The sequence below is a fragment of the Monodon monoceros genome, unplaced genomic scaffold (genome assembly GCF_005190385.1).
Source record: "Monodon monoceros isolate NGI ecotype Baffin Bay Population unplaced genomic scaffold, NGI_Narwhal_1 Super_Scaffold_16, whole genome shotgun sequence".
Taxonomy (NCBI): Eukaryota; Metazoa; Chordata; class Mammalia; order Artiodactyla; family Monodontidae; genus Monodon; species Monodon monoceros.
Window position 1 is genome coordinate 33793956 of NW_021703772.1, and position 22894 is coordinate 33816849.

General features: G+C 36.8%; 1 protein-coding gene across 8 annotated transcripts in view; it reads left to right on the forward strand.

The window, feature by feature from the left end:
* Positions 1 to 22894, forward strand: part of ALS2 (alsin Rho guanine nucleotide exchange factor ALS2) — an 86340-nt gene that overhangs the window by 12864 nt on the left and 50582 nt on the right. For 7 of the 8 annotated variants that reach the window (XR_003793942.1, XR_003793941.1, XM_029225246.1 and 4 more), the window contains 6 exons: positions 4811 to 4890; positions 6132 to 6286; positions 9096 to 10033; positions 12944 to 13301; positions 15684 to 15852; positions 16775 to 16871. Coding sequence is in view for 6 of the 8 variants with exons in the window: in XM_029225246.1 (XP_029081079.1) it covers positions 4871 to 4890; positions 6132 to 6286; positions 9096 to 10033; positions 12944 to 13301; positions 15684 to 15852; positions 16775 to 16871 (1737 nt within the window). In the remaining 2 variants the exon portion in view is untranslated. Of the gene's footprint in view, positions 1 to 2653; positions 4891 to 6131; positions 6287 to 9095; positions 10034 to 12943; positions 13302 to 15683; positions 15853 to 16774; positions 16872 to 22894 lie in introns of those variants that run through there. The other variant, XM_029225249.1, reaches the window with a different exon arrangement.

Genomic DNA, 22894 nt, shown 5'->3' on the forward strand with positions numbered 1-22894 from the left:
TGGGAAGATTTTTAATCACAGTTTCAATTTCATTACTTGTGATTGGTGTGTTCATATTTTCTATTTCTTCCTGGTTCAGTCTTGGAAGGTTATACCTTTCTAAGAATTTGTCTGTTTCTTCCAGGTTGTCCATTTTATTGGCATAGAGTTGCTTGTAGTAGTCTCTTAGAATGCTTTGTATTTCTATGGTGTCTGTTGTAACTTCTCTTTTTTCATTTCTAATTTTATTGATTTGAGTCCTCTCCTTTTTCTTGATGAGTCTAGCCAGTGGTTTATCAATTTTGTTTATCTTCTCAAAGAACCAGCTTTTAGTTTTATTGATCTTTGCTATTGTTTTCTTTGTTTCTATTTCATTTATTTCTGCTCTGATCTTTAGGATTTCTTTCCTTCTGCTAACTTTGGGTTTTGTTTGTTCTTCTTTCTCTGGTTCCTTCAGGTGTAAGGTTAGATTGTTTATTTGAGATTTTTCTTGTTTCTTGAAGTAGGCTTGTATAGCTGTAAACTTCCCTCTTAGAACTGCTTTTGCTGCATCCCATAGGTTTTGGATCATCGTGTTTTCATTGTCATTTGTCTCTAGGTATGTTCTGATTTCCTCTTTGATTTCTTCAGTGACCTCTTGGTTATTTAGTAACGTATTGTTTACCCTCCATGTGTTTGTGTTTTTTACGTTTTTTTCTCTGTAATTTATTTCTAATCTCATAGCATTGTGGTCAGAAAAGATGCTTGCTATGATTTCAGTTTCCTTAAATTTACTGAGGCTTGATTTGTGACCCAAGATGTGATCTGTCCTGGAGAATATTCCGTGCGCACTTGAGAAGAAAGTGTAATCTGCTGTTTTTGGATGGAATGTCCTATAAATATCAATTAAATCTATCTGGTCTGTTGTGTCATTTAAAGCTTGTGTTTCTTTATTAATTTTCTGTTTGGATGATCTGTCCATTGGTGTAAGTGAGGTGTTAAAGTCCCCATTATTATTGTGTTACTGTCCAGTTCCTCTTTTATAGCTGTTAGCAGTTGCCTTATGTATTGAGGTGCTCCTATGTTGGGTGCATATATATTTATAATTGTTATATTTTCTTCTTGGATTGATCCCTTGATCATTATGTAGTGTCCTTCCTTGTCTTGTAACATTTTTTATTTTAATGTCCATTTTATCTGATATGAGTATTGCTACTCCAGCTCTCTTTTGATTTGCATTTGCATGGAATATCTTCTTCCATCCCCTCACTTTCAGTCTGAATGTGTCCCTAGGTGTGAAGTGGGTCTCTTGTAGACAGCATATATATGGGTCTTGTTTTTGTATCCATTCAGCGAGCCTGTGTCTTTTGGTTGGAGCATTTAATCCATTCACGTTTAAGGTAATTATCGATATGTATGTTCCTATGACCATTTTCTTAATTGCCCTGGGTTTTTTTTTGTAGATCCTTTTCTTCTCTTGTGTTTGTCACTTAGAGAAGTTCCTTTAGCATTGTTGTAGAGCTAGTTTGGTGGTGCTGAATTCTCTTAACTTTTGCTTGTCTGTAAAGCTTTTGATTTCTCCATTGAATCTGAATGAGATCCTTGCTGGGTAGAGTAATCTTGGTAGTAGTTTCTTCCCTTTCATCACTTTAAGTGTATCATGCCACTTCCTTCTGGCTTGTAGAGTTTCTGCTGAGAAATCAGCTGTTAACCTTATAGGAGTTCCCTTGCATGTTATTTGTTGTTTTTCCCTGGCTGCTTTCAATAATTTTTCTTTGTCTTTAATTTTTGTCAGTTTGATTACTATGTGTCTCAGTGTGTTTCTCCTGGGTTTCTCCTGTGTGGGACTTTCTGCGCTTCCTGGACTTGGATGGCTATTTCCTTTCCCATGTTAGGGAATTTTTTGACTATAATCTCTTCAGATATTTTCTCTGGTCCTTTCTTTCTCTCTTGTCCTTCTGCGACCCCTATAATGCAAATGTTGTTGTGTTTAATGTTGTCCCAGAAGTCTCTTAGGCTGTCTTCATTTCTTTTCATTCTTTTTTCTTTATTCTGTTCCACAGCAGTGAATTCCACCATTCTGTCTTCCAGGTCACTTATCCGTTCTTCTGCCTCAGTTATTCTGCTATTGATTCTTTCTAGTGTAGTTTTCATTTCAATTATTGTATTGTTCATCTATGTTTGTTCTTTAATTCTTCTAGGTCTTTGTTAAACATTTCTTGCATCTTCTTTTTTTTTTTTTCTGTACGTGGGCCTCTCACTTTTGTGGCCTCTCTCATTGCGGAGCACAGGCTCCGGACACGCAGGCTCAGCAGCCATGGCTCACGGGCCTAGTTGCTCTGCGGCATGTGGGATATTCCCAGATTGGGGCACGATCCTGCGTCCCCTGCATCGGTAGGCGGACTCTCAACCACTGCGCCACCAGAGAAGCCCCCTTCTTGCATCTTCTTGATCTTTGCCTCCATTCTTTTTCCGGGGTCCTGGATCATCTTCACCATCATTATTCTGAATTCTTTTTCTGGAAGGTTGCCTATCTCCACTTCATTTAGTTGTTTTTCTGGGGTTTTATCTTGTTCCTTCATCTGGTACATAGCCCTCTGCCTTTTCATCTTGTCTGTCTTTCTGTGAATGTGGTTTTTGTTCCACAGGCTGCAGGGTTGTAGTTCTTCTTGCTTCTGCTGTCTGCCCTGTGGTGGATGTGGCTATCTAAGAGGCTTGTTGTCTCTTCCACTTTTAAGGACTCTGTGATTATGCTGAGTCCATCTGGATAACTAGGATAATCTCCCCAACTTAAAACAAGCTGATTAGCAGCTTTACTTCCCCTTTGCCATGTAGCCTGACATATTCACAGGTTCTGGGCATTAGGACATGGGTATCTTGGGAATCATTATCCTTCCTACAGTATACAGTAAGTAACAAAGTTGCAAGACAGTTTGTAGAGTTTTAATTCCATTTGGATTTGAAAAAATGAATGTTGGTTAGAAATCATGTGGCATAAGGAGTAATCCACTTTAAGAAAACACTGTATTCAAGAATATGACACCAAAAGAGAAGAAAGGTCAGCTACTTTATTCACTTTACCGATTCTCAACAGTTTTGATTGACAGGCAGTAGGACACAATTTGGTTTACGAACAGTGAATCAGTTGCATGAAGTGTGCTTGTGCACTCCCACACCCTCCCAGAGCAGTTCGCTGGTTTCCCCCCCGGGCATTGTTTAACTTTTATCAAGGGACCAGTTACTCCCTGATCTCTCATAGATGAGCATAGGTTAGACCTGGCCTCAGAACTTTTCTGTATGCTGTGAACTGTACATTTAACTAAAAGTTAATTACTATCACACACAAGGCATAGTACCACTTAGTATCCATATTTATTAAATGAATAGCATTTATTAAATCTGTTCAGATATATCTTTCATTTACATGTACCCTTCATCCAACTTTGAATGAGTCAAAATCTTTCTAAAATAAGCATTAGGTAGAGAGTAATTTCCTCCAGATATACAGATGGGAAACTGTAAGAATTCACAGGCAACCTGGAGTAAACAGATGGTCTTACATCACTCCTGCCGGTGTGGGCTCTTTTCAAAGCACAGTGACGATGCCATACCCTTTTGCAGAAAAATAATGAATTTGGCCCCAGTATTTTTATCATTCACACATCTGAAACCCCGTTGCTCTTATTTTCATGAGTTTTGGTGCCCTTAAAAATGTGAATTTCTTAGTTGAAATGCATTGAGCGTTTCTGTCTGCCTGTCAGTATTTCTAGCTCTTACTTTATTAAACATTGAGTTTCTGAAATGATAGGTCATGATATTTGTACTGTTATTTTCATATAGCTCTTTTTTATTAAATGGTAGATTTAAAAAACAGATATTTTAAATTCGAACTTCTTTCTTCCAGCCCTTTGGATTATGATTTTGAATTGAGGTTGATTTGGGGAAAACACTGCTAGTTCCAATACATGGAAAACTTTGTTTTAATGATGGAATTCTGTGTGTGTGCATTACTGGAAAATGAAATTAGAACTGTTTGAATCTGATACATTACTGGAGAGATTGCAGAAATTCTTTTTTTTAATTTTAATTTATTTATTTAATTTATTTATTTTTGGCTGCGTTGGATCTTCGCTGCTGCACGCGGGCTTTCTCTAGTTGCGGTGAGAGGGGATTCCTCTTCATTGCGGTGCACAGGCTTTCCGTTACGGTGGCATCTCTTGTTGCGGAGCACAGGCTCGAGGCACGTGGGCTTCAATAGTTGTGGCTCGTGGGCTCTAGAGCACAGGCTCAGTAGTTGTGGTGCATGGGCTTAGTTGCTCTGTGGCATGTGGGATCTTCCGGGACCAGGGCTTGAACCCGTGTCCCCTGCATTGGCAGGCAGATTCTTAACCACTACGCCACCAGGGAAGCCCCAAGAAATTCTTGTTTACTTAATTGGTATTTAAGTGTTCATGTGTCCCAGCAGCATTTAAAAAGTAGCCTTAATTTGTATGTAATGAATACTTAACACATTGAGTTTTCAGATTGAACTTATTTATAATAAAAAACGAATGAAAAAAACCTGTTGCCTGACAAAGTACAGCTAGGTTGTGGGTAGTCTTTTCTCACTTTGACATTACATTTGACGATCAACAGGCATTTTTATAAGCTCAGTGGGCAGGCTCAGTCTAGAGATTTGACTTTGGCAGGCAGGATATGAAATAGTTTAAATAGTTTTGCTGTATATTTTTTGCCCAGTGAATGTGCACTTGTTGGAGAGCTGCCTTTTTTCTTCTTTTTTTAAAATCTGACAGATAAAATAGCAAACTGCTCTTTCACTGCTCTTTGTGCTTACCTGTGTTTTGCCGTTTAGGGTTTTATATACCTTTTGCAAGGAGGGAATGATTTGGTGATGGAGTGCTCCCACTGACCGATGGACTCAAAGAAGAAAAGGTAAAACCGTTTTTTCCTTTTCCCCTACCCTTCTAGGAAAACACAACAGACAGTTCCACTTATGTGTAGCTTCTCTTCAGTTTAATTTTCTTGTTGATGGCTATTAAGTAGGAACAGTGACATTTGTGTTGATTGGTAAAGAGAGAAACATAATTGCAAGAAAGCTTGTTAGTGGTACACTTTGTTGCTACTTCCTTTCTTATGCTTATAAAAGGCACAAAATGTCTTCACCATTTTAAAGCTTTTGAGGCCATTTTTTTTGTCACATAATTTCAAGTTTTCAAAAGTAGCCTTATTAATTGTAATTCTATCCTTAGAGAACTCAGCGCCATGAATGATATTTTGAAAGGAGGGTTAGGTTTGTGGCTTTCCTTTCATAAAAACATGGTTATGCCTAATTACAGTTCAGAGGAATATTATTTAACAAAAGTAAAGAAAATCCTAGGTATTATAAAATAAAACCAAAAAAAGTTTCTGTGCCTCATTAAAATATTGGCATCACTGTTCTAGAAAAAAGAATATGAAAATAAATGCCCCATTAATGGCGACACAAAGGAAAATATTATATAAAGGGAAACCCAGAGTATGTTAATGTGGCCTTTTCTTGGAAAGGGAGGCAGTTGGGATATGGTCATTGTTATACAGCTGTGTGTTTTATGTTCTTTGAACTAGGGTTATCAGATGGATAGAATTCTTTGGCTAGAACATGAGTAAAGCATGAAGGATTTTACTGGTACCTGTTATAAATTTAGTTCTTAAAAATTTAAATAAGAATTATAGAGCTTAAACTTGGTATAAAGGGAAATGTGGATCCCTATTCCTTCTGTCTTTCTCATCAAATACTTTTTCTTTAAATACCAAATTAAAAACTAAAAATTTAAAATAAGACTCCAACTTGGGACATGTTATAACTTTAACATCTAAACAAGGAGTTAATGTACTGAGAAGTAAGAATCTTGAAATTTTAAATCAGAAAACTTCAAAAAATAGCCCAGGTTTTGTTTGCTTCTTAGATAGAGATAAGTAATTTGTGGGTTTATCCTCAAATCATTTATATAAATAGTAATTTTACCTCTGCTCCTGTGTCATAACCATGCCATAAAATAGGTGCCGAACTGTCTGACTCAGTCACCCATGTACTGGTAAAAGGTATAAATCTCATGACAGTATGAAGGACAAAAGGTACAGTTCTGACCTGGAGGAACAAGCTATTTTTAAGCTATTTTTCTTGATGTTTGTAGCTCAACAGAAGCTGAAGGATCCAAAGAAAGAGGCCTGGTCCATGTGTGGCAGGCAGGCTCCCGTTCTGTAACACCAGAGAGATTGCCAGGCTGGGGAGGAAAGACTGTTCTTCATGCGGCCCTTGGAGTGAAACATGGAGTTCTTCTGACTGAAGGTATTGAAAAGAACGGCTTAGCCAACACTAACTGAGACTCTGACCAGTGTCGGAGCATATAGGAGCCGCTGAGAGTTACTGGGTACGAGGGATTCTGAGTGAACTTTGCTGGAACTTATGCTTTTTTTGTTTTCAAAATATGTTCTTACTCCCTTCATCAGAAATCAGATGAGTTCTCATATTTAAGATGTACCATAACTAGAATAAAAGGGAGAATTACAGTTTAAAAATTTTAGTAGTGGTAAGTACATGAAAAATGAGATTTTTTAAAAAGATTACATATTCAGAGACCCTTTTACTATACCTTTGTTCATTAAATGTATCAGAATAATAATGCTAATAATAGCTAATGTTTATTAAACAATTATATGTGCCAGGCACCGCACTAAGCACTTTGTATGTATTATCTCACTGAGTCCTCACAACCACCTTATGCGGTAGCTGCTGTTATTATCCCCACTTCACAGATGAGGAAGCTGAAGGTCAGGGAGGTTAAATTGTTTTCCCAAGCACACACGACTATTTAAAGGGTCAGAATTAGGATGGGAACCCAGAGAGTCTAATTTCAAAATTTGCTTTTTAAATCTCTTGGCTGTACTGTCTCAGTACCATTGTTCTCAGGCATAAATAGCAGCTCATAAGAACATATAATAAAATCTACAAATCTATATCAGAAACATAGGCTATAATTTATATAGAGAGCTGCCTTTAATTTTGATGGCACTTTACCGACTAAGTCATGGCAAATTTGATTTGGGCCAGGACTGCCATCAGCTTCACTAATTTATAAATTTCTAGTCTGTAAGTATTAAGTATTTAACAATGCTTTGGTATTTTCCTTGTAGGAACTAAGGGAAGACAGATTCTAGGAAACAAAGCTTAAATCTGACCATGGTGGTTTTTTGGGGCAAACATGGATTTCTTTCTAATTTCTTTATTATTATGTCACTTTTATTATAATAATACATAATACTATTATTATTATTGTATTAGGCCAGAATTTGGAGAAAGCCTTATTTTTCAAATGTGAACTATATCCAGTACCTGTGGGCTTCCAAATCTATAGTTCTCAAACATATATAAATAGAATTCTGTTACTGTCATCTTATTAGCCCCTCAGTAAGATATTTAGGAATCCTTCATGAGCATATCTTTAAACATATAGAATCAAACCTAAAAGCCTGGGAAAACTGAGGGAAAACTTAAAAAAAAATGTAAATAACCTATGTTCACGTTTAAGCAGTGTTCTGGTTTAAGTGTCAAAGTAACAAAAAATCTCAGCTCACACAAATGTGTAGCTTGAAATGGCACAAAGATCTCTGGTACTTTCTTTTCTAAGTGAGGAAATGATACTGATTGAATACTAGAAATTTTCAAGCTTTGTCTCTATTCAATTTAACCATTAGCTCATAATTCAATGAGGACACCTCATTGACTCACTATTTTTGAGGTATTCCAGGTTAAAAAAATGATGTCTAAATATTCACTTCTCTGCAATTTGCTCTGGAGGGACTGTTATTCTAATGGAATATAATACCAATTGAAAGTGTTGGTGAACTGTTGCAAGTGTGTTATGTCACTTGGGAAGAAAAGTTTAAAAGATCTTAACCAGTGAGCTTATTTTCTCACTACTCTATCCAAATTAGAAATTGCCTAATAAAAACTGATCTTCCCTCTAGCCACTATCGTGTTTTTCCTTACATAGATGTTGTAGTGAGTCTGAGTGTATAAATCTATCTGCCATGTGTAATAGGCCAAAGATAAAGTATGCCTTTTTTTCATCAGCAACTCAATTGCTGCTGGAGGAAAAATAGTACCTATTTTCATTAATTAAAAAAAAAATGGGTGACCCTCTGGTCACATAGGAAAGAAAGGATGGTGGGCTTTGTTTAATATTTTTCAAAACCCATGGCCAAGTCTTTGTTCCATTTGAGTTTTTTAGCTAGCATAAATCATTTGCACATACCCCCAAATTTCCCCAATACCTGCAGTAAAACTATGACTTGGTAGCACACGTGAACACAAATAGGTTATCATCATTCATGTACCCAACTCACTGGTGCCTTCCCTTTTAATTCTAAAGCTAGCCAGTCATGGCTTCATTTGTTTTTTTCTTTGTTTTGTTGTGATTTGCTTTTTAAACAAATGACACCTCAGGAAGGCTATCTAGTACACAATATATATTATAAATAACATTTAAAAATTATACATAGTATGGTACACAACGTCATGTTAACATTGGTGCTTTCAGTCCAACCTGGAGGTATAAAGCTAATTTCATAGTTTTGGCCAAAGTGAATCTCTAATATTTTTATGTCATTGCATAATTTTTTGCTGCTCTGACTTATTCAGTAGTAGTGAATGTTGTAGATATTAGCAAATGTGTCTGTTTTATCTTCTGCTTATTTTATCTGATCATGTCATGGTCATTATTTTGTCTTTGAACTCTTGGAATCTGCTTCTGTAATAGCCTGCAATGATAGCCATTAGTAACGGATTGATGCTAGAAGTTTGTAGGATAAGGCTGAAGGAGAGGAGCAATACCCTTCATTTGAAGTAGTCTCCTTTAATTTGTAGAAATTGTCACTATATTTCAGAATGTTAAAAGATGTTGTTTGTTAAAAGATTCCTAAGTGTGGAATGCTATCTGCTTCAACCAAATTTCTACAACTGTGCTTTTGAAAATTAAAAAAAGAAAAAAAAATTCTATTTTGTTAAACCTAGAGGGGACTAAAAGTTAGCTGATAAAGTTTCTAGTGAATTCACTAACTCCCTCCCTTTTTTTTTTTTTTTTTTTTCAAACCTTCAGATGGTGAGGTCTACAGCTTTGGGACTCTCCCCTGGAGAAGTGAACCAGCAGAGATTTGTCCGAGTAGCCCCATTCTAGAAGAGGTGCTGGTTGGGCAGTATGTTGTTACTGTGGCAACAGGGAGTTTCCACAACGGAGCAGTGACAGAAAGTGGCGTAGTGTACATGTGGGGGGAGAACTCTGCTGGCCAGTGTGCGGTAGCTAACCAGCAGTATGTTCCGGAACCAAATCCTGTCAGCATTTCTGATTCCGAGACCAGTCCTTTGTTAGCGGTCAGGGTCTTGCAGCTGGCATGTGGCGAGGAGCACACTCTGGCATTGTCCCTAAGCAGGGAGATTTGGGCATGGGGTACCGGTTGTCAGTTGGGTCTCATTACCACTACCTTCCCAGTGACAAAGCCACAAAAGGTGGAACATCTTGCTGGGCGAGTAGTGCTACAAGTTGCCTGTGGTGCGTTCCACAGCTTAGCCCTGGTGCAGTGCCTCCCTTCCCAGGATCTGAAGCCAGTGCCAGAAAGATGTAACCAGTGCAGCCAGCTGTTAATTACAATGACTGACAAAGAAGACCATGTGATTATATCAGACAGCCATTGCTGTCCATTAGGCGTGACACTGTCAGAATCCCAGTCAGAAAACCAGGCCAGCACTGCCATCAGCCCCTCCACTGAAACCCTTGATGGCAAGGGAGAAGTGTTTGAGAACAGCTTCGTACAAAATGAGCTGCCTGCTGCTACCGAACTGAATGTTGGAAATGTTCAGACCACAAGTGTTGAGACCATTTCCTCCCCACAAGATGTCATGGGAACACCTGAAATTTCTTCTGCAAGAAGTATACCATCGTACCCTGACACTCAGGCAGTAAATGAATACGTGCAGAAACTGTCAGATCATTCAGTAAGAGAGAACTCAGAGAATGGTGAAAAGCCAGTGCCATCTCAGGTACCTGCTACATTTTATAATATAAAGTTGAACCATATGAGTTTTCTTGAGAAACTTTAAAATACCTAAGGGTTGGTACCATTTTTTTATTTTTTGAGTTTGACTATTAATCTGTCTTATCATGCAAGCCTAGATAAGGAAAACCCTGGATTAATTCAAAATTACTCTTCATGTTCAAATTCTGGCCCTTTATTTATGATGTTGAAAGATGTTATTCTGGGATTCTTTTGTAAGTAGAAAAATCCCATTTTTTTTCCCCAAGTACTTTTTCCCCCATGGCTAAGGTGGGCCCCTGAAGTGTTTAATCTAACATGACTACATATTCACAAAGAATTCTCTTATCTGTATTTGTAGCACTCTTGAGATACTGTTGAGAAAAATCCTTTCCTTCTTTATCAGAGAAGTTTGCTGTGTGGCGGATCCCTCCCTCGCTTATAGGCAGACTTGAAACTGACTGGCATTACATACTGTTCGAATTCTTTTCAGTTATACCAGTGGTCCTCACTGGGCATCACTGGGTGGAGGGTTTTATATTCTTTTCATCTGGTTTAAACTACTTTCACTTTGAAAACTTGTAGTAAGTGGAGAAAAGCTATTTACCAGGGGCATGTAGTAAGCTGTGTCTCCCTACTTAAAACAAATTGTTCTAAAGGATACTTGTTTTTTTACTCTTAGTGGAAGCCTTTTGTTTTTGCTTTTCCAGAACGCTAAGAAAACAAATCTAAACAAAAACATATAATCCTAGGGACTTCCTTGGTGGTCCAGTGGTTAAGACTCAAAAAAAAAAAAAAAAAAACTAATCATAAAAGAGCTGCCTTGTGGCGTTGCTTTCAGGTTTTTGAAACCACATAGCCTCTGGATTCTTCATCACTGTTGTTTCCTGGTTCAGAATGGGAACGTGGCTTAGAGGTGTTTTTAGAAACAGTTTTTATTTCACAGTCTACTCACCGAACCTTGTAGATGTTTGATTTTTTTTTTTTAATTTTTTATTAAGAAGCTGTTTGGAGAAAGAAAAATCTAAACAAAGCAAAAGTAATAATTGAACAGGACTCGTACATGCTTATAAAAAAGTTAGACTTTGACTTTCCAAAAGTCATTTCTCTGATTTATTAAAGTTGTAGTTAAAAGTTTATTTACTGTTTATTTGAATAATAGATTATCATCATTGAAATTGCACTTTTCTTTGGACCTGTTTGGTTAAACATTTAAAGTTTTGGTTACCTATGCTAGTTTTGGCAGTGTGTGTTTAACTAAGTGTAATTCCATCTTTGTAAATAGTGTCTCAATCATACAGCTAACCATTAGGAATTTATGTGGCTTAGGACAAGTTTTCTTCTTCTGGCCAGATGTAATTGAAAGAATATCTCACGTTTGTGAAATAAAGTATTTGGCAATGAAGCATATATTTCATTATTGCATTTTGCTGTTGGTTGATTGGAACCCCTGAAATTATGTCTTCCATCAAAATTGCTGGGCATGTGTTTTTGTTTTATTTACTTATTTTATGAATTGTTAAATATAATTAAGTAGAGGAGCCAGTTAGAACAATAGTTTAAAGTTTATATAAGGTAGAGTTTTTTTGACTTTCCTTCACCTAATGGTAAGAACTCTCTAAATTAGTCACCCCTAAATACCATCACTGCTTCTGTTATAAGCTTTTGTAAATAGATGGTGGAAATAGTGACACCAGTTTTTCTGAACAAGTTATCATGAGAACTGTGTCACCAAGGAAGTAATAGGCTTTGTATTTATCTTTTTTTATATGGTATATTTGTTTATTTTGTTGGATATTTTAATTAAAGACTCACATTTTGTTGAATTTAGTATTGAACAGAATGTATTGAGTGCCTACTACATGTCAGGCACTGTGCAGGGAACAGGAATTATTTCCTTTAAGAAAAATCAGAAGTCAGTGTTAAAAAATATTTTTGGTTTGGTTTGCAATTCAGGACAAATTAAGATATACACACACCCCCTTCCACCCCTTGGGATCTTTGGGTAGCATAGGAAACAAAATTTTCATTGTGACCTATGCTCATGAGCCGAAAGCTTTTTCGTGTGTTAAGTAGGTATATCTAGTGACTTTCTTTTTTAGTAAACAGTGGTGCTTGACAGCTCAGAGTAAGTTTTAACTGATTTTTCACTAAGATATCAGAAAACTTTAGTTGGCTTTCTAATACAGCTGTGAATAACACTAAGAACCTTGGATCCAAATGTTTAATGATTAACCTACCACATTGCTCGATGGTAGTGAGAGCAAAGGTAATCTTTCAGTTTACCTTGCCCCTGGGTCATGGAAAATAACTCTTGATGAGACAGTAGAAGGACAGAAATTTCAGAACATAGTTTGGGGGCGGATAGTTTAGAGGTGTAACTTATTTTCTGCCTGTGTATGCCATATATAAATTTGTGTTTATAAAACATTTTAGGAAAAGCCTTTTCTTCTTAAAATGTAATTTTTTCTCATTATTTCTTGTGTATTTTCTTGTGTACTTGTGTAATTTTTCCTAGTAGTGATCAATAATAAAACTTGCATTTTTTCAACCTTCTATCCAGGGCTATTACCTCATATTGAAGGCGATGTTTTCCATACCTTCCCTCCCCTCTCCCTTCTGCTGTGTTTATTTTATAAAAGCAGCTGGGACCTATTTTTAAATACCGTGATAAAACACCACTCAAACAAAAGGAAGTACTTTTGATAAGGAACTGTATTTTAAGTACTCATTTCCATCTAATGTGTTAAATCTGTGATCAAGAAGGGATACCTTTAGGTTGGAGATGAAGAGACCTCTTGTTGTTTTAGATTCTTGTATTTGCAAATAGTGATAGATGTTACACTTTCTTTTTATTGATTGCTTGTTGTATGTGGGATTGTATTTTTATATACTTTTTTACGTGTGTATATTTTAGCCTCTTGTAGCAGAAGCGATTCCTAATCTTCACAGCCCAGCAACCACAAGCACTTCAGCCCTGAACAGCCTAGTGGCCTCTTGTGCATCTGCTGTTGGTGTGAGAGTGGCTGCTACATATGAAGCTGGGACCTTGTCTCTTAAGAAAGTTATGAACTTTTATAGTACAGCCCCTTGTGAACCTGGAGCTCAGGCAGGCAGTAGTCCCATAGGCCCAGAGGGTCTGAAAGATAGCAGAGAAGAACAGGTTAAACAGGAGTCAATGCAAGGAAAGAAGAGTTCAAGCCTTGTGGATATCAGAGAAGAAGAATCAGAGGGAGGCAGCCGAAGACTCTCTCTCCCTGGATTGTTGTCACAAGGTAAGGAAATAACCAGCTTTTGTGAGTTGACTTTTGGTGAATCCAAGATGCTCCTGACATCACATGCCATGTTATAATATTTCCTAACATATGTCAAAATGTATTTAATTAAATAGCTTTTTAAAAGCTACATGTTTCTCTGCTTTAGAAATAACTTTAGACCCTCACTTTTTCATAATACCTGCTTCTGCTTATGAACCTTGTTTTGAGTCTTATTTGATTGTTCTGGAATGTAGCAGTAGCCTCCTTATTTCCTGGGTGGGCCTGGACTCCAGATCGATGAAGTTGCAGATGTGATCATTGGGTAAATGAGGAGTTAATGTACTTACGCCCTGAAAGTGAGGATGATTTTAAGCTTCAATAAGAGAAAGCTTCATTTTCTGAAACCATTAGCAATCAACTTCTTAGAATATTGAGAATATTGCACAGTTGTTTCTTCTACATTTCTCACTCAGTTCGGGAGTCTCAGTCATCTAGACTTTTGCTTCTCAAGGTGGCCTGCAGACCAGCCACATCAGCATCATCTGGGAGTTTGTTAGAAATGCAGGATTTCAGGCTGCATACCAAACTTAGTGAATCAGAATATACATTATAACAAGATCCCAAGGTGATTAACATGCACATTAAAGTTCAAGAAGTATTGGATTAGATCAACCAGGGGTTGGCAAAGTTTCTCTCTTTTTTTTTTTTTTTTGCCCTGACCAGCGATTGAACCTGTGCCCTTGGCAGTGAAAGCGCGGAGTCCTAACTACTGAACCAGGGAGTTCCTGGCAAACTTTCTCTATAAAGAGCTAAAGAGAAATATTTTGTGATTTGTAGGCCATACAGTCTCTGTTACAACTACTTGACTTTGCTTAAAAGCAGTCATAGATAATACATTAATAAATGAGCTATATTCCAGTAAATCTTATTTACAAAAGCAGGCAGTGGACTCTATTTGACCCATGGGCTATAGTTTAGAGCTTTGCACAAAATGGTATAAACCAGTGGTTAGGAAGTTAGGAATACTAGACTAGACTAAAACTTACCTTTTCTGCTATGCCCCTATTCCCTACCTGTGTTCTACTTATTGCTCTCTCTTGTGCCACTGAGCACTTTTGCTATCCTGCCTCCTGATTCTCATTGCCACTAGATTCATCTGTGCAAATAAAACCCTAGTCCTGATTTTATATGTGTGTGTGTGTGTGTGTATCCCATGAATTCTGCTAAGTCTGAAGAATAATCTTGGGCCAAAATGTTCTTATTCTGAAATGTCCTTTAGCATTTTCAGAATAATATAATATTTGAGATCTCCTTGAACCACAAATGTGGGATATTGATTTTTGTCATGCCATTAGACCATGTGAAATATGCAATTCTACTAACAGACTTATTTCCTTAGGTTAAATTTTACTTAGTAAACTTAAAGTATCTTTAGAAAAACTTTTCCATGTACTCTTTTTCTCTCTCTTTTAAAATGATCTAGAATACATCTTTGAGGAAACCTCAAGTAGGTGTATTTGAGTCTTTGTATGTACAAGTGGGTGATACATTCACCAGAAAAGATTGTGATCTTAGCCGGGGATGATCACTTTCTTTGTGGCCCACAACTTAATGACCAAGTGACTTAAGTCTATACCTAGTGACATTTGATGATTTTCTTCAAAACATATCCTGTCACCAGAATGGTGTACAAGATTTACACAGTGTTGTACGCCTTTGTTACAATTTTGAACACTCTAAAAGATGTCAGCATTCTTTTTTTAAAATATTAACTTCTCTATAAAATAATTTAAAGTAGGCAGCAAAATACAAAATCTTTTTAGTACTTCCCATTCATAACCATTTCCTCACTGTAGAAACTTTTAAGTTTTATGTCTAAAATAAATCTTTTGTTACAATATTTATAGTATGCTTGACCTTAGACCTTAATTTGGAAAGGCTTAACTTTTAACTCTGCTTTGAAATGGGAAAAATATTTGTTAGCCTTAGTGTAGTATTTTGTTAAGCTTATTCTTTAGAATACCAGTTCCATAGGATGTCACGTAGACATTCTGTATAACAAATGTTATACAAAAAAGGATTTTGTGGCTAAATGTTTGGAAGTGGGGCAGGGTTAAACAGATTTAAACAGGGCTTTTAATTGCAGGACTTTTCAGTACCTTTAGCATGCTAATGCGTGTGTGAGAATCTCTACAGGGCAGGTAGGGGGGAGGAAAGAATGCAGTAGGCAGTGTTTACCAAACTCATTTGACTTCTTAATCCCCAGTTTTGCAGAGAACCTGTAGAATATGCTTCACAAATACCATGTTAGTGTATTTCTTTGAAAATCAACAGTTCATTAAAGTGGTACTTTTTATCTCACCCATCTACTCCCTCATGATATCTCTGGTTTGTTTTCAGTCTCCCCCAGGCTCTTGAGAAAAGCTGCAAGGGTGAAAACGCGGACAGTGGTTCTGACCCCTACATACAGTGGAGAAGCGGATGCTCTCCTGCCTTCTCTGAGAACAGAGGTGTGGACCTGGGGGAAAGGGAAGGAAGGACAGCTGGGGCATGGTGATGTTCTGCCTAGGTGAGTGCTGCCAGTGTTTACTGTTAGAAATTAGCTTAAACAAATAACCTCTCTCCTGGTGAAGGTCTCCAAATCTCATTTCCTCATAGAGGAAATCTGGTTTCTTCTAGCTCTAGATTATTATACACCATTAACTCTGATAAAAAACAAAACAAATACCTCCCACCCCCAATCAGTCTTAGTCTTGAATTTGTTTCTAGTAATAAAGGACTTAAGTATCTATGGTATATCCTTCCATCTCTTCTTTGATGTATATTCATCTTAGAATACAGAAAGGGGTGTTTGGGATAAGATTGTATTTCATTGGAACACATGAATGGTTCAAATTTTTAACTTATAAAACACAACCAACAATTTTTTTTTTACCTGAAAGAGGTCTATCTGCTGCTGCCAGAATAACTATAACCACAGTAATAAACCATGTCTATTCATGTACATCACGGAAAAACTGTTTTGTTTAAGAGAAACTCTTATGATATTAACAATAGATATTTGTGAAAGTGTGTAAATAGAATGATTATCTAAAATAGCCAGTTAATATAAATGTCTCTTTTATTCCTAGCAGAGTGAAAGCAACTAATGTGTTAAAAAAATGACAACTCCCCTCTTTGGTTGTATTTCATTGTCCTAAGTATATTCTCTGCCATATGAATCATTCAGTGGTTTTATGATTCTTAACAGATTCTGAACTATGGTGGTTAATTAGTGATTAATAGACAAAGATTAGGTTGAAACCATTCCAAATTATTTATATTTAGGAGTAGATTGAACATACATCCAGTATTTTTATTTTAATGTTTTGTTTTGAAATATTTACTTTTACTTGAAAGCACTTACTCTGTAATTTGAGAAAGGCCATGATTCTTGCTGAGAATACTTCTTACTTTGAATTTGTATGTGTCTGTGTATGTTTTTCTTTAAGGCTTCAACCATTGTGTGTAAAATGTCTGGATGGTAAAGAAGTAATCCATCTGGAGGCAGGTGGTTACCATTCTCTTGCACTTACTGCGAAATCCCAGGTAGGAGACAAACTATTAAAAGCTGATCTTAATTTCATGGAAGGCCAACCTGATGAGATTGGACCATCATTTATTGAGTATATGCTGTGTGTCAGGCAACAATCCTGTATCTCATTTGATCTTTTCAGTGTTTTACATTGCATTGTATTATTTCCATTTTACAGGTGAGGAAAGGGAGGTTTAGAGAAATTACGTACTTGGCTAAAGTCACACATGTGACTGTAGACTTTGTTGTTGTTTTTTTAAACATCTTTATTGGGGTATAATTGCTTTACAATGGTGTGTTAGTTTCTGCTTTATAACAAAGTGAATCAGTTATACATATACATATGTTCCCATATGTCTTCCCTCTTGCGTCTCCCTCCCTCCCATTCTCCCTATCCCGACGCTACAGGCTGTCACAAAGCACCGAGCTAATATCCCTGTGCCTTGCGGCCACTTCCCCCTAGCTATCTACCTTACTACGTTTGTTAGTGTGTATATGTCCATGACTCTCTCTCGCCCTGTGACTGTAGACTTTGGATTCAACATTGGCCTACTTGACAAAGAAGCTTTCTATAACGTGCTCTTATGGAAAAATAGAACTGAGTTTTCTAGGGTATTGGTGAATTTCTGTTTTCTGATGAAGAAAATCCATAAGTAAGACACTAAGAAACCAAAACGTATTTCTCTCTTAAAATTGTGGGACCTGAAAGTGACCTCCAGAATCATTTAAAACCATGCCCATATGCATAAACCCTCCTAAGGAAAGTAGATTTTCAAACTTATTCTTAAATATATTCATATAATGATTCTTCATCAGTCCCTTTATCTTTTTAAGAAAAGTCAATAAAAGATTCTAAAACCTTTAAGTGCTTTATTTTAACTATCACATAGTAGGATAGCCAAAAAGCTATTATAGCTCATATAAATAAATATAAATATTAGGAAAGAAAAGGATAATTTTATTATTATTAACATATGAATCATCAAAAGGCTTAAAAATAAAAAATTAGGAAGGTGGCAAGTTACAAAATAAGCATAAAAATTGCTAGCTTTCTTTTATACATAAGGTGAAGCAGAAAGCATACTTGGGGAAAAAGAAGCTGTTCACAATTACAACAAAAGTATTAAGGAAATAGGAACATCGTTAACAGGAGAAGTGTAAAGCCCACTCTTTTAAGTTATAAAAGAAAATAGGAGTAAAGAGAGAAATTTTTATTATTATTATTTTCTGAATTTTATTTAATTTATTATACAGCAGGTTCTTATTAGTCATCCATTTTATACATATCAGTGTATACATGTCAATCCCAATCGCCCAATTCAGCACACCACCATACCCACCCCACCACGGTTTTCCCCCGCTTGGTGTCCATATGTTTGTTCATCTGAGTCTCAACTTCTGCCCTGCAAACTGGTTCATCTGTATCATTTTTCTAGGTTCCACATACATGCGTTAATATACGATATTTGTTTTTCTTTTTCTGACTTACTTCACTCTGTATGACAGTCTCTAGATCCATCCACGTCTCAACAAATGACTCAGTTTTGTCCCTTTTTATGGCTAATATTCCACTGTATATATGTACCACAACTTCTTTATCCATTCGTCTGTCGATGGGCATTTAGGTTGTTTCCATGACCTGGCTATTGTAAACAGTGCTGCAATGAACATTGGGGTGCATGTGTCTTTTTGAATTCTGGTTTTCTCTGGGTATATGCCCAGTAGTGGGATTGCTGGGTCACATGGTAATTCTATTTTTAGTTTTCTAAGGAACCTCCATACTGTTCTCCATAGTGGCTGTATCAATTTACATTCCCACCAACAGTGCAAGAGGGTTACCATTTCTCCACACTGCCTCCAGCATTTGTTGTTTGTAGATTTTCTGATGATGCCCATTCTAACTGGTGTGAGGTGATACCTCATTGTAGTTTTGATTTGCATTTCTCTAAGAATTAGTGATGTTGAGCAGCTTTTCATGTGCTTCTTGGCCATCTGTATGTCTTCTTTGGAGAAATATCTATTTAGGTCTTCTGCCATTTTTGGATTGGCTTGTTTGTTTCTTTAGTATTGAGCTGCATGAGCTGTTTATATATTTGGAGATTAATCCTTTGTCTGTTGATTCGTTTGCGAATATTTTCTCCCATTCTGAGGGTTGTCTTTTCGTCTTGTTTATGGTTTCTTTTGCTGTGCAAAACCTTTGAAGTTTCATTAGGTCCCATTTGTTTATTTTTCTTTTTATTTCCATTACTCTAGAAGGTGGGTCAAAAAAGATCTTGCTGTGATTTGTGTCAAAGAGTGTTCTTCGGGGCTTCCCTGGTGACGCAGTGGTTGAGAGTCCGCCTGCCGATGCAGGGGACACGGGTTCGTGCCCCAGTCTGGGAAGATCCCACATGGCGCAGAACGGCTAGACCCGTGAGCCATGGCTGCTGAGCCTGCGCGTCCAGAGCCTGTGTTCCGCAACGGGAGAGGCCACAACAGTGAGAGGCCCGCGTACCGCAAAAAAAAAAAAATAAAGAGTGTTCTTCCTATGTTTTCCTCTAAGAGTTTTATAGTGTCCGGTCTTACATTTAGGTCTCGAATCCATTTTGAGTTTATTTTTGTGTATGGTATTAGGGAGTGTTCTAATGTCATTCTTTTACATGTAGCTGTCTAGTTTTCCCAGCACCACTTATTGAAGAGACTGTCCTTTCTGCATTGTATATCTTTGCCTCCTTTGTCACAGATTAGTTGACCATAGGTTCGTGGGCTTATCTCTGGGTTTTCTATCTTGTTCCATTGATCTATGTTTCTGTTTTTGTGCTAGTACCATATTGTCTTGATTACTGTTGCTTTGTATAGTATAGTCTGAAGTCAGGGAGTCTGATTCCTCCAGCTCCATTTTTTTCCCTCAAGACTGCTTTGGCTATTCGGGGTCTTTTGTGTCTCCATACAAATTTTGAGATGATTTGTTCTAGTTCCGTAAAAAATGCCATTGGTAATTTGATAGCGATTGCATTGAATCTGTAGATTGCTTTGGGTAGTATAGTCATTTTCACAGTATTGATTATTCCAATCCAAGAACGTGGTATATCTCTCCATCTGTTGGTATCATCTTTAATTTCTTTCATCAGTGTCTTATAGTTTTCTGCATACAGGTCTTTTGTCTCCCTAGGTAGGTTTAATCCTAGGTATTTTATTCTATTTGTTGCAATGGTAAATGGGAATGTTTCCTAAATTTCTCTTTCAGATTTTTCATCATTAGTATAAAGGAATGCAAGAGATTTCTGTGCATTAATTTTGTATCCTGCAACTTTACCGAATTCATTGATAGACTCTAGTAGTTTTCTGGTGGCATCTTTAGGATCCTCTTATGTATAGTATCATGTCATCTGTAAACAGTGACAGTTTTACTTCTTCTTTTCCAATTTGTATCCTTTTATTTCTTTTTCTTCTCTGACTGCCATGGCTAGGACTTCCAAAACTAGGTTGAATAATAATGGTGAGAGTGGACATCCTTTTCTTGTTCTTGACCTTAGGGGAAATGCTCTCAGTTTTTCACCATTGAGAATGATGTTTGCTGTGGGTTTGTCGTACATGGCCTTTATTATGTTGAGGTAGGTTCCCTCTATGCCCACTTTCTGGAGAGTTTTTTTCATAAATGGGTGTTGAATTTTGTCAAAGGCTTTTTCTGCATCTATTGAGATGATCATATGGTTTTTATTCTTCAACTTGTTAATATGGTGTATCACATTGATTTCTTTGCATGTATTGAAGAATCCTTGCATCCCTGGGATAAATCCCACTTGATCATGGTGTAGGATCCTTTTAACGTGTTGTTGGATTCTGTTTGCTAGTATTTTGTTGAGGATTTTTGCATCTATATTCATCAGTGATATTGGTCTGTAATTTTCTTGTTTTGTAGTATCTTTGTCTGGTTTTGGTATCGGGGTGATAGTGGCCTCATACAATGAGTTTGGAAGTGTTCCTTCCTCTGCAATTTTTTGGAGAGTTTGAGAAGGATGGGTGTTAGCTCTTCTCTAAATGTTTGATAGAATTCACCTGGGAAGCCATCTGGTCGTGGACTTCTGTTTGTTAGAAGATTTTTAATCACAGTTTCAATTTCATTACTTGTGATTGGTGTGTTCATATTTTCTATTTCTTCCTGGTTCAGCCTTGGAAGGTTATACCTTTCTAAGATTTTGTCCATTTCTTCCAGGTTGTCCATTTTATTGGCATAGAGTTGTTTGCAGTAGTCTCTTAGGATGCTTTGTATTTCTGCGGTGTCTGTTGTAACTTCTCCTTTTTCATTTCTAATTTTATTGATTTGAGTCCTCTCCCTCTTTTTCTTGACGAGTCTGGCTAACGGTTTATCAATTTTGTTTATCTTCTCAAAGAACCAGCTTTTAGTTTTATTGATCTTTGCTATTGTTTTCTTTGTTTCTATTTCATTTATTTCTGCTCTGACCTTTATGATTTCTTTCCTTCTGCTAACTTTGGGTTTTGTTTGTTCTTGTTTCTCTAGTTCCTTTAGGTCTAAGTTTAGATTGTTTATTTGAGATTTTTCTTGTTTCTTAAGGTAGGCTTGTATAGCTATAAACTTCCCTCTTAGAACTGCTTTTGCTGCATCCCATAGGTTTTGAATCATCATGTTTTTATTGTCATGTGTCTCTAGGTATGTTCTGATTTCCTCTTTCATATCTTCAGTGACCTCTTAGTTATTTAGTAATGTATTGTTTAGCCTCCATGTGTTTGTGTTTTTTACGTTTTTTCCCCTGTAATTCATTTCTAATCTCATAGCATTGTGGTCAGAAAAGATGCTTGCTGTGATTTCAGTTTTCTTAAATTTACTGAGGCTTGATTTGTGACCCAAGATGTGATCTATCCTGGAGAATGTTCCATGTGCACTTGAGAAGAAAGTGTAATCTGCAGTTTTTGGATGGAATGTCCTATAAATATCAGTTAAATCTATCTGGTCTATTGTGTCATTTAAAGCTTGTGTTTCCTTATTAATTTTATGTTTGGATGATCTGTGCATTAGGTTAAGTGAGGTGTTAAAGTCCCCCACTATTTTTGTGTTACTGTCGATTTTTTTCTTTTATAGCTGTTAGCAGTTGCGTTATGTATTGAGGTGCTCCTATGTTGGGTGCATATATATTTATAATTGTTATATCTTCTTCTTGGATTGATCCCCTGTTCATTATGTAGTGTCCTTCCTTGTCTCTTGTAACATTCTTTATTTTAAAGTCTATTTTATCTGATATGAGTATTGCTACTCCAGCTTTCTTTGGATTTCCATTTGTATGGAATATCTTTTTCCATCCCCTCACTTTCAGTCTGAATGTGTCCCTAGGTCTGAAGTGGGTCTCTTGTAGACAGCATATATATGGGTCTTGTTTTTGTATCCATTCAGCAAGCCTGTGTCTTTTGGTTGGAGCATTTAATCCATTCACGTTTAGGGTAATTATCCCTATGTATGATCCTATGCCCATTTTCTTAATTGCTTTGGGTTTGTTTTTGTAGGTCCTTTTCTTCTCTTGTGTTTCCCACTTAGAGAAGTTCCTTTAGCATTGTTGTAGAGCTGGTGTGGTGGTGCTGAATTCTCTTAGCTTTTGCTTGTCTGTAAAGTTTTTGATTTCTCCATCGAATCTGAATGGGATCGTTGCCAGGTAGAGTCATCTTGGTTGTAGCTTCTTCCCTTTCATCACTTTCAGTATATCATGCCACTCCCTTCTAGCTTGTAGAGTTTCTGCTGAGAAATCAGCTGTTAATCTTTTTGGAGTTCCCTTGTATGTTATTTGTCGTTTTTCCCTTGCTGCTTTTAATAATTTTTCTTTGTCTTTAATTTTTGCCAATTTGATTACTATGTGTCTCGGCGTGTTTCTCCTTGGGTTTATCCTGTATGGGACCCTCTGCACTTCCTGGACTTGGGTGGCTATTTCCTTTCCCATGATAGGGAAGTTTTCAGCTATAATTTCTTCAGATATTTTCTCTGGTCCTTTCTCTCTCTCTTCTCCTTCTAGGACCCCTATAATGCAAATGTTGTTGTGTTTAATGTTGT